Source organism: Tursiops truncatus, chromosome 18 (genome assembly GCF_011762595.2).
Source record: "Tursiops truncatus isolate mTurTru1 chromosome 18, mTurTru1.mat.Y, whole genome shotgun sequence".
Classification (NCBI taxonomy): Eukaryota; Metazoa; Chordata; class Mammalia; order Artiodactyla; family Delphinidae; genus Tursiops; species Tursiops truncatus.
This window is the reverse complement of record NC_047051.1, coordinates 33,030,973-33,047,762: the sequence shown is the minus strand read 5'-3', so window position 1 is coordinate 33,047,762 and position 16,790 is coordinate 33,030,973. Positions and strand designations below refer to the sequence as shown.

The following is a 16,790-nucleotide window of genomic DNA, read 5'->3' as shown; positions in this document are numbered from 1 at the left end:
CTTTGTGATATCACTCCCTTCATATGTTTTTACTCCTCACAACAATCCCAAACTGCTGGTCTTTGGTGTTCTATGGCAAGACATCCCCAGATGAGGGTTCTCAATTCACTCAAGTTTAAGAGCTTCTTGAGTTAGAGACTGTGTAGTTTTCAACTTGCTGTATCCACTCAAACCTGAAAACTGACTTTTTTTTTTAAAGAAAGAGATGATCATGTATTCAAGGAAAAGATAGTCTGGCTCTGTTATAAACCTATTCTCCTTGGCTAGTGATTGATTTAGGAGTGGGCATGTGACCTAGTTCTAGTCAATGAACCATAGATGGAATTTACTGGAGATTTCCAAAATTATTTTTTTATCTGATAAAACAGATCCACACCCAGATAAATGTCCCCTTTCCTTCTTGCCTTTGAACTTTTTGCATGAAGATTTAACACACAGAGAATCCTGTAACCCAGAGAAGAAAACCAAGAAACTAGAGAGATGCTCACCAGAGCTCCAACACTGTTATACTGCTGAATTTACCAATCTTTGTAACCATCTATCTCCAAATTTCTTGTTATATGGGATGATGAAACCCCATTAGTTAAGTTAGTCTTAGCACTCTACAGACAAAATCACCCCAAGTCATTTAACCTTTAAAGGCAGAGGAAAATGAATTCCTGTCAGTTCCCTTATATCTGAGGACACTGTAGCATACCAGAAATATCTCTGACTCCTCCCATTATCTCAAAAATCCAGGAATATTTTGCAATTGAGTCTATAATATACATTTTCCATTTCAATATATTTTTCCCAAAGAACACAACAAAACAAAATCACTTTAGACAAAATTTGAGAAAAGATGTGGGGAAGGTAGGGAATGGCCCATAACTGTATGGTTCTGAGGCATCATCTTTTAGAATATAATTTCCATTGAGCGTTCTCTGTTTAATTTGATGACTTTTTATCAATCCATTCTAAAAGACATCATTCAGACATTAGAAAGTTAAGTAAAACGTAAATTTTACTTAAGTAAATTATTTTTCAACCAATCCAAATTTTCCATGGAATAACTGGAAATTATTAACTGGACTCCTTAATGAAAGCCTTCTTAGAGTTGTGACACCTATTTATAATATATGCAAAAAGCCAGTGGTGGTTCTGAGAAAGAATTAAAAAATCCAAGGCTATTAAAGAAAAAAAGGCTATTAAACTTTGTGGTTGGTTCTTCAGCCTTACCAGTTCTCTGTAGACACCTTCATGTTTTCCCTCTGATTTGTTTGACTTTTCTTTCTGTAAAATCTCCCTATTTCGGTTGCCAGCAGCACTCATGTTGAGATTACTTCTAGCACCACCACCACCTCCTCCAAATGTCTTGGTCTTCAGATAACAGAAAGATAAAAGAAATGTAAATAAATAACATTTTAAAAAAGCTCTAAAGGCTAAGCTATGACTAAAATCTGAAGTAGTTAAGTTTCTTAATTATGTTTTACAGGAAAAAAATGAAATGTTAACTAATTCTTTCTAAATATCTACTAGTCATAATCTCACAAGTCCAGGGGAGGCAATTAAAAAAATTACATGATTATAATCTTTAAATCTCCAAGGCAAATCATCAGAATAAACTTAAGTAGACAACAATATAAAAGAAAAGAAAATATACAAGTATTATGGAGATTAGGTGTCAAAAATTATTCTAGGGTAAAATACTTGACTGATATCATGAGACAAATCCAGCTACATGGCAAGGCTTTCTTCAGCAAGGCACCTAACCTATCTAGGAATCTGTTACATTATGTTCAGGATTCTATGCTCAGGATTCTAGAACCTAAGAAAGTAGAAAAATAATACAAATTTTAACATGGGATTAAAAGTCTCATTACTAATTTATTATTTACATTAATTACCACATATGCTATATCTTACCAACTATGTATAAAAGCTTTAAAGTCCATATTTCTTATTTTGTCTGACTTATTTGAATAATTATATGTGTAATCAAATTTGAATTTGATCTCATTTTTGTTTTGTCAAAACTACAGTGGAAAGACTAGAACATAAAAAACATCGGTTAGGAAAGATACAAATTCATGACTGAAAAGCATTCCGCAGTTATTTGTACAATATTAAATTAAATATCTGGTTATATAATATCTTTATAGTTTTCTAAGAGCTAATAAAAGCAGAAGCCAAGACTTGATTTTTATTAGATATAATTATCAATATTTTTTAATGTATCTTAAAATGATTACAATAAGAAAACATCCTAGATATACATTTATATAAGACTGGGAAATTATTTTGAATCAGATGAAAATGTAAAGAAATAGAATCTGAAAAATAGAAAAATGATGTGAGATAAGCATCAATGGACAACATATTAAATACCTCTATTAGGTAGTTGATACACCACAATATTTAAGTTTAATTCAAATCAAAATTAAAACTACATCTTCAAAGACCAAAGACCCATTACTGGATTCATTCAGTTTTTGGTTTCTGCAATCCCAGCAAAAAAAGAAAAAAAATAGCTTTGGAATGTCTTGATAGTCATTGCTTACATAACCACAAGGAAAAATGTGAGTTTATATTAATGTGATACAAAGTTTATTAGATTGGGAGACAATGTAGTACAGGTAAGAATACAGGCTTAAGAGCTACACAAGGCTGGGACTAAATCTGTACTGAGCCACTTCCTAGTTCCCGCCCTCAGGCAAGTCACTTAACTTCTACCCTCCGTGAACCTCGGGTTTCTCATCTTTAAAATAGGGACGAGAGAATTCCCTCGTCGTACAGTGGTTAGGACTCCACGCTTCCACTGCAGGGGGCAGGGGTTCGATCCCTGGTCAGGGAACTAAGATCCCACAAGCCGCTGGACGGCCCCAAAACACCTACCTCACTGGGATGTTGTGAGGATTAAGTGACATCATCAACATGAAGTGATGAGTTCAATAACTGGCACATAGTAAACACTCATAACAGATGGCAATATTACTGTTTTGCTTAATATATTAGAACATAGTTACCTGAAAAGTCTGGATCCTGACCTGTTCCAAATTAAATATATTTCTGGAATTTAAATTATGTAACTCCAAAAGTGCTTTTTATTTTGGTGCCAGTGAAATAGTCCCATCTTCTGGAGGCATTTCCTTATTATTTTCTTTCCATTTTATGGATTAAGGAATAGGATAAATAGCATTTTCAGAATTGCTTTTCACTGCTTTAAAACAGTTGTTACCCACTAAACATACAAATATCTAGAAACATCACAACTTAAACATTACCCATAAGGTAACTGATGTTGTCGTGTATGAGCCACACCACCCCGTCCATATTATGTGAATTAGGCATCTGTGACATCATCACCATCATAAACCCCAAGTGGGCCTTAATGCTGTCTTGCAATCTTACTACATTTTCTTAGCCCATTCACCCTCCCAATCTTCTTTAGCAAGGCACCAAACCTATCTAGGAATCTGTTACATTATGTTCATGATCCAGTAATAGGATTCTAGAATCTAAGAAAGTAGACAAATAATACAAATAATAAAAACCACTATTTTACATGTTCTCCTCACTCCTCAAATCTCAAACATCTTCTCCCTCATTGTGCCTGTTTGACCATGCTTACTTCCTCACTGAAAAAATGGAAATAATCACTAAAGAACTTACATAGATTTTTACCACATCAACCCACCCACTGATATCTGCACACTTATACTTTATCTTACCAGCATCTACATGAATGATAAAGGAATGTGGAGAGAATGAATGACTCCTCTAACTCTACATTAATTCTCAGGTCACATCTTACATGACTTTTCAACAGTCTTTGATAAATTCAATACATCATCCTCCATGAAATAATTTCTGTATTCTCTTGTTTTGATCCTGTCTTACTGGTCACACCTTGGCTGCTTTCATTCAACTGGTAAGGTTGAAATGCTACAGGGTTCATTCCTTCTCCTTTTCTCTTCCCTTCAGCTCTCATTCCCTTGGTGATCTCATTTGACCTCATGATTTTAAATATAATCCATATGCCTACCACTTTCAAATGCATACATCCAATCCAAAACTCACCTTTCAGCTACACTCTTCTCTGTATTACTGCCTATTAAACATTACCACATGGATGCCTAAGAGGTACCTCAGTATTAATATACTAATTATATTAATAACACCCTGTTCCACCCTGGTCTTCTCCAGTACAAAGTAAGCAACTCTAACCAGCCAATTTTTCAGGCCAAAACCCTTGAAGTCATTCATAACACCTCTTTTTCTCTCAAGCTCCATCTTTAATCTCTCAAAAACTCTGATGGCTGTATTTTCAAAATACCAGAATCTGAACACTTTGTACCACCTACACAGCTGCCATTGCTACCAAAAACTTTTCTCCCCCTGGATTACTTCAGTAATTTCCTAACTTGTCTGATTCCCATCTTCCAGAAAATAGACATCAAACAAGATTTTGGAAAGAAAGTTTGTCTGAGAAAAATGTAAATCAAAAGAACAACTTTCCTATAATCATTAAGAAATTGATATACTCCCAATATCCTTTTCTGAAACTCCATAATTTTAACAGCTTTTTGGGAAAGAAGAAATGCATTTTATGTAAACTGTGCAAAATGAATTAATTTCAGAAATATTAAAAATGATTTTTAAATGTCTTAGAATAGAGAAAACATTGAGGAATAGCAATAGTCACATTTACTGAAGGCTTTTAGCAAAGGACTATTTTAACTGAGGCAGTGAGACTATAATTAGGGGCTCTCAGCTTCTCAGCATTATTCCAACTCTATTTCTTAGTTAGGATATGGCTGTGATCTTATGCTTACTATGCCTGACTTCTACCCTAGTTTACCATTAACTTAGCTTAGCTTGTTGGATGAAGAAAGCTGTTGATGTATATCGAGACTGAAGATTAGTTATTCTATAGGCCTCACCCTTGTTCCTTATTCTCCAGGAACAGCTAATCAAAGATTTATGACTTAATGTTCCAACCACAAGTGAGACTTGCTAGCTACTTGGAATCGTGTGATCAAGAAAAACGTCCTGAAAATGGAAGACAGCCCCCTCCCCATGAGCATGTAGCCCTTTCCTCTTTCCCCTATATAATCTCCAAGCAAAACTGGCGAGTTGGGAGTTGGTTTTTTGGAACATACATCTACCTTCTCCCCAGGATTCCCGGCTTCCTCAATAAAGCTATCTTTCATTTAACCCAACACTCTCAGCATTGGATTCTTGAGTGACAAGCTGCCGAACTGGAGTTCAGTAACTATATCATGATCTGTGCCATGTAGTATTCTAAATGTTTTAAAGATTAGCAATTTTAATTCTCACAGTTTCATAGATAAAGTAAATATGGTACAAAACTTAAGTAACCTATCCAAGGTTGTCAGCAGGATATGTTTCCTGTCTGTCTGATTCCAGAATTTGTGCTCTTGTCCCCTACATAAACAGGACAGAAAGACACTGCAGGAAGAACTACCAAAATTCAAGAAGTCTCCTACTTAAAATTTGAATTTAAATAGGAAAACAGCTGTTAGCTAAGATTTATTACTGGTTCTGAATAAAGAAACCTATTTCAATACCACTGGTTAAGAAAAATCTATCTAAGCAACCAATTCATGAACTAAAATTTCTTGTCAAAATCTAAAAATCAATAAATAACTACAGAAAACACCTATTTCAAATACGCAAGCAATTACAAATAATGAAAAGAAAACCTTTTGATAAAGCAGGGTATGTATAAATGCACATATAATCCAAAGATAAAAATTATTTTTTACTATACATTAGATTTAAGAATGTTAAAAATGTTAATCCTGAGCCATTGATTTACCCTCTAATGTTTACCTGAATTCCTCAAAAATTTCTATTATAGGGGAAAATTATCCTCAAAAAGTATCATCTATCCCAACTAATAATGGGAAACCCTCTGCCATTAAAAAAAAAAAAAAAAAAAAAAAAAAAAAGTTGTGTTCATTTGTATACTGTTAAGAAGAAAAGAAAGTGGGAGAAAAGAAGAGTGGTTTGCTAGCAAAGGTAACTTAATGGAATTGTTAAGGAGATTGGAAAAGGAATGTTTATGAGTAAAATGTGTAACCCATAAGACTCCAAAAGGCACCAGGGCATTTTCTACTGATGGAATATAGAAAAAGAATGTCAAAAGTTTGTTCAATTAGTTACTTTATGTGAAAAGACAATAATGATTGTGAGTAATCTAAATAGAAGATAATGGCAAGGAATAAGACAAATTCATAATGATTTAGTTTCTTACTTCTTTGCTCTTTGCAACTTCTGCAATAGCAGCAGTCCTTTGCTTTTCAAATTCATCATTATCATTTGGAGGTTTGACAGGCAATGTAACTTGTAATGTCTTTCTTCGATCAAGTTCTCTGCTATCCACTTGGACATGAGATACACACTTCTGGCAATAATAAATAAAAATAAATTGTTTCAGTAGTTCCAAAAGAGATGCAAGTTTTTCATAAGTAAGTAATGTCTTCAAAAGAAATATTTGTATCACAACAGCTAAGAGCCCATAAAAATACAATTATTTCCCATAGATTTAAAAATAAAGGTAGAAAGCTAATTGAAGTAACTTTTAAGTAATTGTAACTGGTAAATGAAAGCTACACTAAATGTAGGCAATCTAAAACAGGGCACATATTGGGTTGGCCAAAAAGTTCGTTCAGGATTTTCTGTAACATCTTATGAGTGAACATGTTGGCTAACCCAATATTTAAAACATACATCAAACCAAAAGATCTAAGTTTCATTTTAGGATAATGACTTAAAATAATTTAAAATTTCAAACAGTCTAGACTATTGCACAAGAAGTAAATTCAGTTTTTTATTAAGCCCTTGATTTCCACATTATGCCACAATATCCATGAGGGTTTACAGTTATTTTAACATATAGAAAGGTGTCTCTCATCTTATAAGCCGAAAGCTAAAAACATACTCCCTCCCCCTAATCAGGCTGCAAAGTTTTAGGTTTTTAGTCTCTTAAGACAAATTAAGAAAGCCATCATTGTCTAAAAATAAGTCCTGAATTCTGTTCTCTCTTCTAATTCTAACAGCAAAAATCCTATAAAATGAACCTTTTTCAACTTGATAATTTTAAAGAGGAATAAAAATATGCTCTCAAATAAATGTGTTATACAAATATACAGATTTTTGATTTTCAATAATATAAATATAAAATAGCTGACTCTAACACACAGCCAAGCATATTCTGTCTTTAACCCATGTTCAAGGCTAAGATGCTGAATAACAGATTTTCACAATGGACTTCATAAACAAATAATATTATTTAAGCTATAACTTTTAATATACTTCCTAATACAAAAAAAAAGCTATAAACACACTTCAAATTCTTGAAAATAATTAAATCATAAGTCTCTGTGAGCAATTTTTGAAAGAAATATTATCACCAAAATGTTTAAGGGGAAAGAAAATTCTTACAAACACAGCATTTGTTATTTTCAAATATAAATTATTAAAATGTTTACACTCTGTTTTCATTCTTGGGGTTTTTCACTGATAGAAATAAGAATATCATCAGCACAGATCATGCCTCCTTTTATCTTGACTGTCCCATGTTCCAAAGCACAATAAAAAATGACATATGTTTTAAATACTTTCAAAATAGCCATGATGCAAGAATGTCTTATTTAATTTTGAGTAGACCCTCCAAAAAGGGGTTTGAAGAGGATGCCAGTCAATTGATCCTGCCCACTTATTTTCTGATCAACTAGGTATCTGTTTTTCATACCAAAATTTTTTTAATTGTTATTGAGATATAGGTCTGTTTCCTAGCTGTTGTGTCCCCAACTCATCTTCACTTTGAGCCAGCACTCTTGAAGGAAAATAAAGCACAAATGCAAGGCAGATTACCAAGAGCTAAATTTTAGTGGTATCACGTGGCAAAGAGCAAGCAGCCACAGGGATTATTCTCAGATTCTTCAGTTATAAAGCAGGGACAAGCTGGAGGAGACTGTTTTAAAGGCAATTTGAGGCTTAGCACAACCAGGAAGACACACGATATTGGTCAGCTGAGGAGGTACCTCAGGGTAACATTTTGCAGCAAGGGGGTTGAAAGTTAGGAAACAGAAGGAAAACCTTTAGCTTATGTGAGAGAAGAATCAGGGCTGCTGTAGTTGAAAATGAAAATACCAACTGGAAATAAAATTAAGTACCTGACTGAGATGGGCATTTGGATCAAGGCAGAAGAATAGAATCTCGGAAGGGGCAGCTGGGACAGCAGGCTCTCCTAAAGCGCATTGATGCCCTTCCCTGCCTCATGTTCTCACTCTTTTGTCTCCTGTCAATCTTTCTGTTGATGCTTTTATTTTTTCTCCCTCTTTTGTTTTTAATGAACAAAGTGAGAAATTATAGCATATTTTTGTCTTCTTACTTCTGCATTTCTCTCTCAAAAAAAAATGCCCCACCACCATCTGATATTAATTTTAAGCTGCATTTCAGGTGTGTCTCTTAACTGTTTCAATCTTTGGGTTAACAGCTTTTTTTTTTTTTTTGTGGTACGTGGGCCTCTCAATGTTGTGGCCTCTCCCGTTGTGGAGCACAGGCTCTGGACACGCAGGCTCAGCCGCCATGGCTCACGGGCCCAGCTGCTCCGCGGCATGTGGCATCTTCTTGGACCGGGGCACGAACCCGTGTCCCCTGCATCGGCAGGCGGACTCTCAACCACTGCGCCACCAGGGAAGCCCTGGGTTAACAGCTTTTGAGAAAAGAATCTACACAAAAACTTTAATTACAATAACGAGAAAAAAAAACACAATTATTGATTTCCTGTAGTTAATATATTTCCATATAACTCCTATGACCTCTGAGTGAACAGTTCAGCACAAAACTAAACACAGCTTGAATACAAATGAAAAACATTTTTTGCTGATTAAAATTCATCTGCCAAAATGAAAGTCATTACCTGTCCAAAAGGCACAAAAGGAGGTGGTCCACCTTCGGTTCCAATATTGCTTCTATTGTGTTTTGACAAGCTCTGTGAGAAAAGTGAGTTGTAAAACAGAAATTATACATTAAAAATATATTTAACAACACTTATAATGCACCAGGAATCTACTCATTTTAGTAGATTCTTATAGAAAATAGAAAAAAAGCCTTCTATTATTAATTTCTAACTATATAAATTATCGTATTCCTAACTTCAATAACTAGGCAAAGACTCTCCCCTTACTTCCCCTTTCCAAAACCCAAATTGACATGATTTTCAGAAGTATTTGCCAAGTTGCTCCCATAAGAAGAAAACACAGTTAAAACCTCTCAACAAAGATGATAAACTTTGGTAGCAAGAATTTCATTTTAATTAATTTCATTTTAATGCATAGTAAAACAATAATCTGACAGAAAAATATCTGGAAATTATCTTCAAAATGAAATTTTTAGACATAAAAATCTATTAGCAAAAAACATATTTGTGATACTGTTATATAATAAGAAATATATATTTGGTCTTTGTCCCCAGTTCCTGGAACAGAGACCCTAAAACACTTGAAATTTCCTGAATCACAGGGTTAAGGAGTACATTTTGTTCTACATAATAAGCGCCTTTGAGCATCCTGAGTTTATATTAATGAGGTGACTATTAATGGGCCCCTAGCAAGCTCCAGGGTGGGGACTGGTAGCTGGAAAAACCAACCATGCGATTAGAGGGCTAGAGATTGAGTCAATCACCAGTGGCCAGTGATTAACTCAAGCGGGCCTATGTAATGAACCTCCATTAAAACCCCATAAACGATGGGGTTCAGGGAGCTTCCAGGCTGGTGAATACATCCATGTGCCAGAAGGGTGGTACACACCAAACTCCACAGGGACAGAAGCTCCTGTGTCCAGGACCCTTCCCGATCTTGCCCTATTAAGCTCTTCATCTGGCTGTTTATCTTTTATAACATCGTTTATAATAAACCAGTAATAGCAAGTAAAGTGTTTCCCTAAGTTCTGTGAGCCATTATAGCAAATTATCAAATCTGAGCAGGGGATCCTGAGAACCCCTAATTTATAGCCAAGTTGGACAGAAGAGTGGATAACATCAGGACCTACTACTTTCAATTAGCACCTGAAGTGAGGGGTAGTCTTCTGAGACTGAGTTCTTAACCTACGGGGTCTGTACTAAATCCAGGTAGTTAAATTAAATTTTAGGACATCTACCTGGTATCCCAGTGGAGAGAACTGGAGAATTGCTTGATGTGGAAAAGAAAACTCCACACTAGGTGTCAGAAGTGCTGTTAACTAGAAACAGTTCATAGGAATACTGATAAAAGTGATTTCTAACTATTTAAAGAGATCAGACTGCTATAGTTTATAATATGGAGGATAATTTCAATTACAGTAAAATTTCCTTAATAAAAGTGTTGTTTTACAAATCAATGTATACTTAAAAGAAGTATTCAACAGATTGTTCTTTAATAAAAAAAAAAAAAAAAAAGCTTCCAGGGCTTCCCTGGTGGCACAGTGGTTGAGAGTCTGCCTGCCGATGCAGTGGACACGGGTTCGTGCCCCGGTCCGGGAAGATCCCACATGCCGCGGAGCAGCTGGGCCCGTAAGCCATGGCCGCTGAGCGTGTGCGTCTGGAGCCTGTGCTCCACAACGGGAGAGGCCACAACAGTGAGAGGCCCGTGTACCGCATGAAAAAAAAACCTATAAACAAATGACAATGAAAACACGATGACCCAAAACCTATGGGATGCAGCAAAAGCTGTTCTAAGAAGGAAGTTTATAGCAATACAATCCTACGGTAAGAAACAAGAAACATCTCAAATCAACAACCTAACCTTACACCTAACGCAATTAGAGAAAGAAGAACCAAAAAACCCCAAAGTTAGCAGAATGAAAGAAATCATAAAGATCAGATCACAAATAAGTGAAAAAGAAATGAAGGAAACCATAACAAAGATCAATAAAAGTAAAAGCTGGTTCTTTGAGAAGATAAACAAAATTGATAAACCATTAGCCAGACTCATCAAGAAAAAAGGGAGAAGACTGAAATCAATAGAATTAGAAATGAAAAAGGAGAAGTAACAACTGACACTGCAGAAACACAAAGGATCATGAGAGATTATTACAAGCAACTATAGGCCAATAAAATGGACAACCTGGAAGAAATGGAAAAATTCTTCAAAAAGCACAACCTTCCAAGACAGAACCAGGAAGAAACAGAAAATATAAACAGACCAATCACAACTCTGAAATTGAAACTGTGATTAAATATCTTTCAACAAACAAAAGCCCAGGACCAGATGGCTTCACAGGTGAATTCTATCAAATATTTAGAGAAGAGCTAACACCTATCCTTCTCAAACACTTCCAAAATATAGGAGAGGGAAGAACATTCCCTAAGCCATTCTACAAGGCCACCATCACCCTGATACCAAAACCAGACAAAGATGTCACAAAGAAAGAAAACTACAGGCCAGTATCACTGATGAACATAGATGCAAAAATCCTCAACAAAATACTAGCAAACAGAATCCAACAGCACATTAAAAGGATCATACACCATGATCAAGTGGGGTTTACACCAGGAGTGCAAGGATTCTTCAACATACACAAATCAATCAATGTGATACACCATATTAACAAATTGAAGAAAAACCATATGATCACCTCAATAGATGCAGAAAAATCTTTCAACAAAATTCAACACCCATTTATGATAAAAACCCTCCAGAAAGTAGGCATAGAAGGAACTTACCTCAACATAATAAAGGCCATATATGAAAACCCACAGCCAACATCATCCTCAATGGTGAAAAACTGAAACCATTTGCACTAAGATCAGGAACAAGAAAAGGTTGCCCACTGTCACCACTATTATTCAACATTGTTTTGGAAGTTTTAGCCACAATCAGAGAAGAAAAAGTAATAAAAGGAATCCAAATCAGAAAAGAAGAAGTAAAGCTGTCACTGTTTGCAGATGTCATGATACTATACATAGAGCATCCTAAAGATGCCATCAGAAAACTACTAGAGCTAATCAACGAATTTGGTAAAGTAGCATGATACAAAGTTAATGCACAGAAATCTCTTGCATTCCTAAACACTAATGATGAAAAATCTGAAAATGAAATTAAGGGAACACTCCCATTTACCACTGCAACAAAAAGAATAAAACACCTAGGAGTAAACCTACCTAAGGAGACAAAAGAGCTGTATGCAGAAAACTATAAGATACTGATGAAAGAAATTAAAGATGATAGAAATAGATGGAGAGATATACCATGTTCTTGGATTGGAAGAACCAACATTGTGAAAATGACTACACTACCCAAAGTAATCTACAGATTCAATGCAATCCCTATCAAACTACTACTGGCATTTTTCACAGAACTAGGACAAAACATTTCACAATTTGTATGGAAACACAAAAGACCCCAAATAGCCAAAGCAATCTTGAGAAAGGAAAATGGCACTGGAGGAATCACACTCCCTGACTTCAGACTATACTACAAAGCTGCAGTAATCAAGACAGTATGGTACTGGCACAAAAACAGAAATATACATCAAGGGAACAGGATAGAAAGCCCATAGATAAACCCGCACACATATGGTCACCTTATTCTTGATAAAGGAGGTAAGAATATACAGAGGAAAAAAGACAGTCTCTTCAATGAGTGGTGCTGGGAAAACTGGACAGCTACATGTAAAAGAATGAAACTAGAAGACTCCCTAACACCATACACAAAAATATATTCAAAATGGATTAAAGACCTAAATGTAAGGCCAGACACTATCAAACTCTTAGAGGAAAACATAGGCAGAACACTCTATGACATAATTCACAGCAAGATCCTTTTTGACCCACCTCCTAGAGAAATGGAAATTAAAAGAAAAATAAACAAATGGGACCTAGTGAAACTTAAAAGCTTTTGCACAGCAAAGGAAACCATAAACAAGATAAAAGAGAACCCTCTAAATGGGAGAAGATATTTGCAAATGAAGCAACTGACAAACGATTAATCTCCAAAATTTACAAGTAGTTCATGTAGCTCAATATCAAAAAACAAACAACCCAATCCAAAAATGGGCAGAAGACCTAAATAGACATTCCTCCAAAGAAGATATACAGGTTGCAAACAAACACATGAAAGAATGCTCAACATCATTAATCATTAGAGAAATGCAAATCAAAACTACAATGAGATACCATCTCACACCAGTCAGAATACCCATCATCAAAAAATCTATAAACAATAAATCCTGGAGAGGGTGTGGAGAAAAGGGAATCCTCTGGCACTGTTGGTGAGAATGTAAATTGATACAGCCACTATGGAGAACAGTATGGAGGTTCCTTAAAAAACTACAAATAGAACTACCATACGACCCAGCAATCCCACTACTGGGCATATACCCTGAGAAAAGCATAATTCAAAAAGAGTCATGTACCACAATGTTCACTGCAGCTCTATTTAAAATAGCCAGGACATGGAAGCAACCTAAGTGTCCACTGACAGATGAATGGATAAAGAAGATGTGGCACATATACACAATGGAATATTACTCAGCCATAAAAAGAAACGAAATTGAGTTATTTGTTGAGTTATAGTGAGGTGGATGGACCTGGAGTCTGTCATACAGAGTGAAGTAAGTCAGAAAGAGAAAAACAAATACCATATGCTAACACATATATATGGAATATAAAGAAAAAAAATGGTCATGAAGAACCTAGGGGCAGGATGGGAATAATGATGCAGACCTACTAGAGAATGGACTTGAGGACACGGGGAGGGGGAAGGGTAAGCTGGAACAAAGTGAGAGCGTGGCATGGACATATATTCACTACCAAATGTAAAACTGATAGCTAGTTGGAAGCAGCCTCATAGCCCAGGGAGATCAGCTTGGTGCTTTGTGACAACCTAGAGGGGTAGGATAGGGAGGGTGGGAGGGAGGGAGACTCAAGAGGGAAGACATATGGGGATAGATGTATATGTATAGCTGATTCCCTTTGTTATAAAGCAAAAACTAACACACCATTGTAAAGCAATTATACTCCAATGAAGATGTTAAAAAAAAAATGCCATAAGGAATCTTTTCACCCATCTAGTCCTCCTATCTGTTTTATCTTTGAGGTGTTAACATATATCTGTTAAGCACTGGTTGTCACTTAATACACCTTCTCGACTCTGAAGTTTTTTGTGCATTTTTAATGATTATTGTTATAGAAAATGTTACGTTTAAAATATTTTAAATGGTGAAAAATAAGTTAAAAAATTACCATATGTACCTTACACCTACTCTAGAGTCCCTGCATTATAAAAGGAATACTATATATTTTGTATAAGTTATAGAAAAAAACTAAGACTAAAGACAACAGTAATATTCAGTTAATTAATCAAAGAACAATTTAAACTATATATGAATATCACATTTCTTGATAAGCTGTATTTAAGATGTTAACCTAGTTTAAGAAAAAACAGCAAATGCATAAACTTATCTAGGGGTCCTTTCCCCAGTTTTAATTTAGATTAAAGAAAAAGACCATTCAAAGAGCAATAAATCATTTCAGTTTATGCCATGACTTCCTTAAAAGCTCACATAAGCTGCCAATAATACCATCTCTCAATACACAGTATATAATTAAAAGCATATTACAGGATTTCTACTTCCCATCCTATGACTGTGTAAGAGACAAGACTTAATCTCCCTCTACAACTAGTAATCTGGACAACATGTAGGAAACAACTGTTTTAAGACATAGGGCAAGAAGTAGCACAGGACTGTAATCCCAAAGAGAAAGAGAAAAAAACAAACAAACAGGTGAACTCTGCCTTTCTGCTTGGAGGCATAATGCAGACAGACAGCACAGAGTTCTGAGTTGAGAAAATGTCTCACAGCTCAAGCCAGGCTGAAATAACTGGAAGCTCTGGGGCAGAGTTTTGAAAAAGAAAGGCCTGCACAGAAATGAAACTCCAGAAACCTGTATAGGAATTCCCTTAAGTCACTGCTGAGAACTAGGCTAAGCAAAAAGCAACTGCAAGTTATAAGCTTCCATTTATACTAGAATAAAAAAGAATAAAATACTTAGGGATAAAATTACACAAAGAAGAAGATCTATACAATGAAAACAACAAAAGATTGCTAAAAGAAATTAGACACCAATAAATGAAAAGTCATCACATGGTCATGAGTTGGAAGATTTAATACTGTTAAGATGGCAATACTACTCAAACAGATCTAGAGATTCAATGCAATTCCTATCAAAATCCTAAGAATGCTTTTTGCAGAAACAGAAAAATCCATCCTAAAATTCATATGGGATCTCAAGGGACCCTGAATAGTCAAAATAATCCTGAAAAAAGCTCATACTTCTTGATTACAAACTTACTACAAAGTTACAGTAGTCAAAACAGTACTGGCATTAAGACAGACTAATAGAATAAAGAAATAAAGAAATAAAATAAAGAAAAAAAATACGGTTAAATGATTTTTGATGAGGGAGATAAGGTCATTCAATAGGGGAAGGAGATTCTCTTCAACAAATGGGGGTGGGAAAACTGGATATCCATATGCAAAGGTCTTAAACCATGTACAAAAATTAATTCAAAATGGATCAAAGACCTAAATTTAAGAGCCAAAGAGCTAAACCCATAAAACTTCAGCAAGAAAACATAGAGAAAAAGCTTCATGACATTGGGATTTTGCAATTTCTTGGATATGACACCAAAAGCATAGGCAACAAAAGAAAAAAAAACAGGTAAAACTGAACTTCAATAAAATTTAAAATGCTTTTGCATCAAAGGACACTACCAACAGAGTGAAAAGGCAACCAATGGAATGTGAAAAATATTTGCAAATCATATATCAGATAAGGAATTGATATCCAGAATAAATCAAAAACTCACACAACAACAACAACAAAATTTAAAATAGACAAAGGACTTAAATACACATTTCTCCAAAGAAGATATACAAACAGCCAGTAAACATATGAAAAGATGCTAAACATCACTACGCACTAGGGAAATGCAAATCAAAACCACAATGATATTCCACTTCACACTTATTAGGATGGTTATTATCCAAAAAACATGAAATAACAAGGGTTGGCAGGGATGTCAAGAAATTGGATCACTTAAGCATTGCAGATGGGAACGTAAAATGGTGCAGCTGCTGTGGAAAACAATATAGCAGTTACTCAAAATATTAAACAGAATTACTATGCAATCCAGCAATTCTACTTCTGAGTATAAACTCAAAAGAACTGAAAGCAGGAACTCAAGCAGATATTTGTACACCCATGTTCATAACACCTTTATTCACAATAGCCAAAAGGTGGAAAGAACCCTAATGTCCATTAGTGGATGAATGAACAAAATGTGGCATTTACATACAACGGAATATTATTCAGCCTTAAAAAGTTAGTAAATTCTGACACATGCTACAACATGGATGAACCTTGAAGACATTATGCTAAGTGAAATAAGCCAGACACAAAAGGGTGAATACTATATGACTATACTATTATGAGATAGCTGGAGTACAAGGTGGCCAGAGATTGGGAGGGGGGGATGGGAAGTTATTGTTTAATTGGTACAGAGTTTCAATTTGAGAAGATAAAAAATTCTGGAGGGAGGGGGTTGTGTAACAATAAGGATGTACTTAATGCCACTTAATTTTACACTTAAAAATGATTAAAATGTTAAACTTTGTTATGTATACTTTACAATTTTTAAAAACAGAAAAAATTTTTAAAAAATTATCTGTCATAGGACGTGAGGGGGGGAGCACTAAAATGTTATAGAACTACATTACTTTACAAATTATATCTGCTA

The 16,790-nt window shown here is 35.1% G+C and overlaps 1 protein-coding gene across 3 annotated transcripts in view; it reads right to left on the bottom strand.

Moving 5' to 3' along the window:
- TDRD3 (tudor domain containing 3) overlaps nt 1-16,790 on the bottom strand; it is a 201,881-nt gene that overhangs the window by 66,416 nt on the left and 118,675 nt on the right. For all 3 annotated transcript variants that reach the window (XR_012327696.1, XR_012327697.1, XM_019936451.3), the window contains 3 exons: nt 8,933-9,004; nt 6,260-6,409; nt 1,219-1,359 (listed from right to left, as the gene is read on the bottom strand). Coding sequence is in view for 1 of the 3 variants with exons in the window: in XM_019936451.3 (XP_019792010.2) it covers nt 1,219-1,359; nt 6,260-6,409; nt 8,933-9,004 (363 nt within the window). In the remaining 2 variants the exon portion in view is untranslated. The remainder of the gene's footprint in view (nt 1-1,218; nt 1,360-6,259; nt 6,410-8,932; nt 9,005-16,790) is intronic.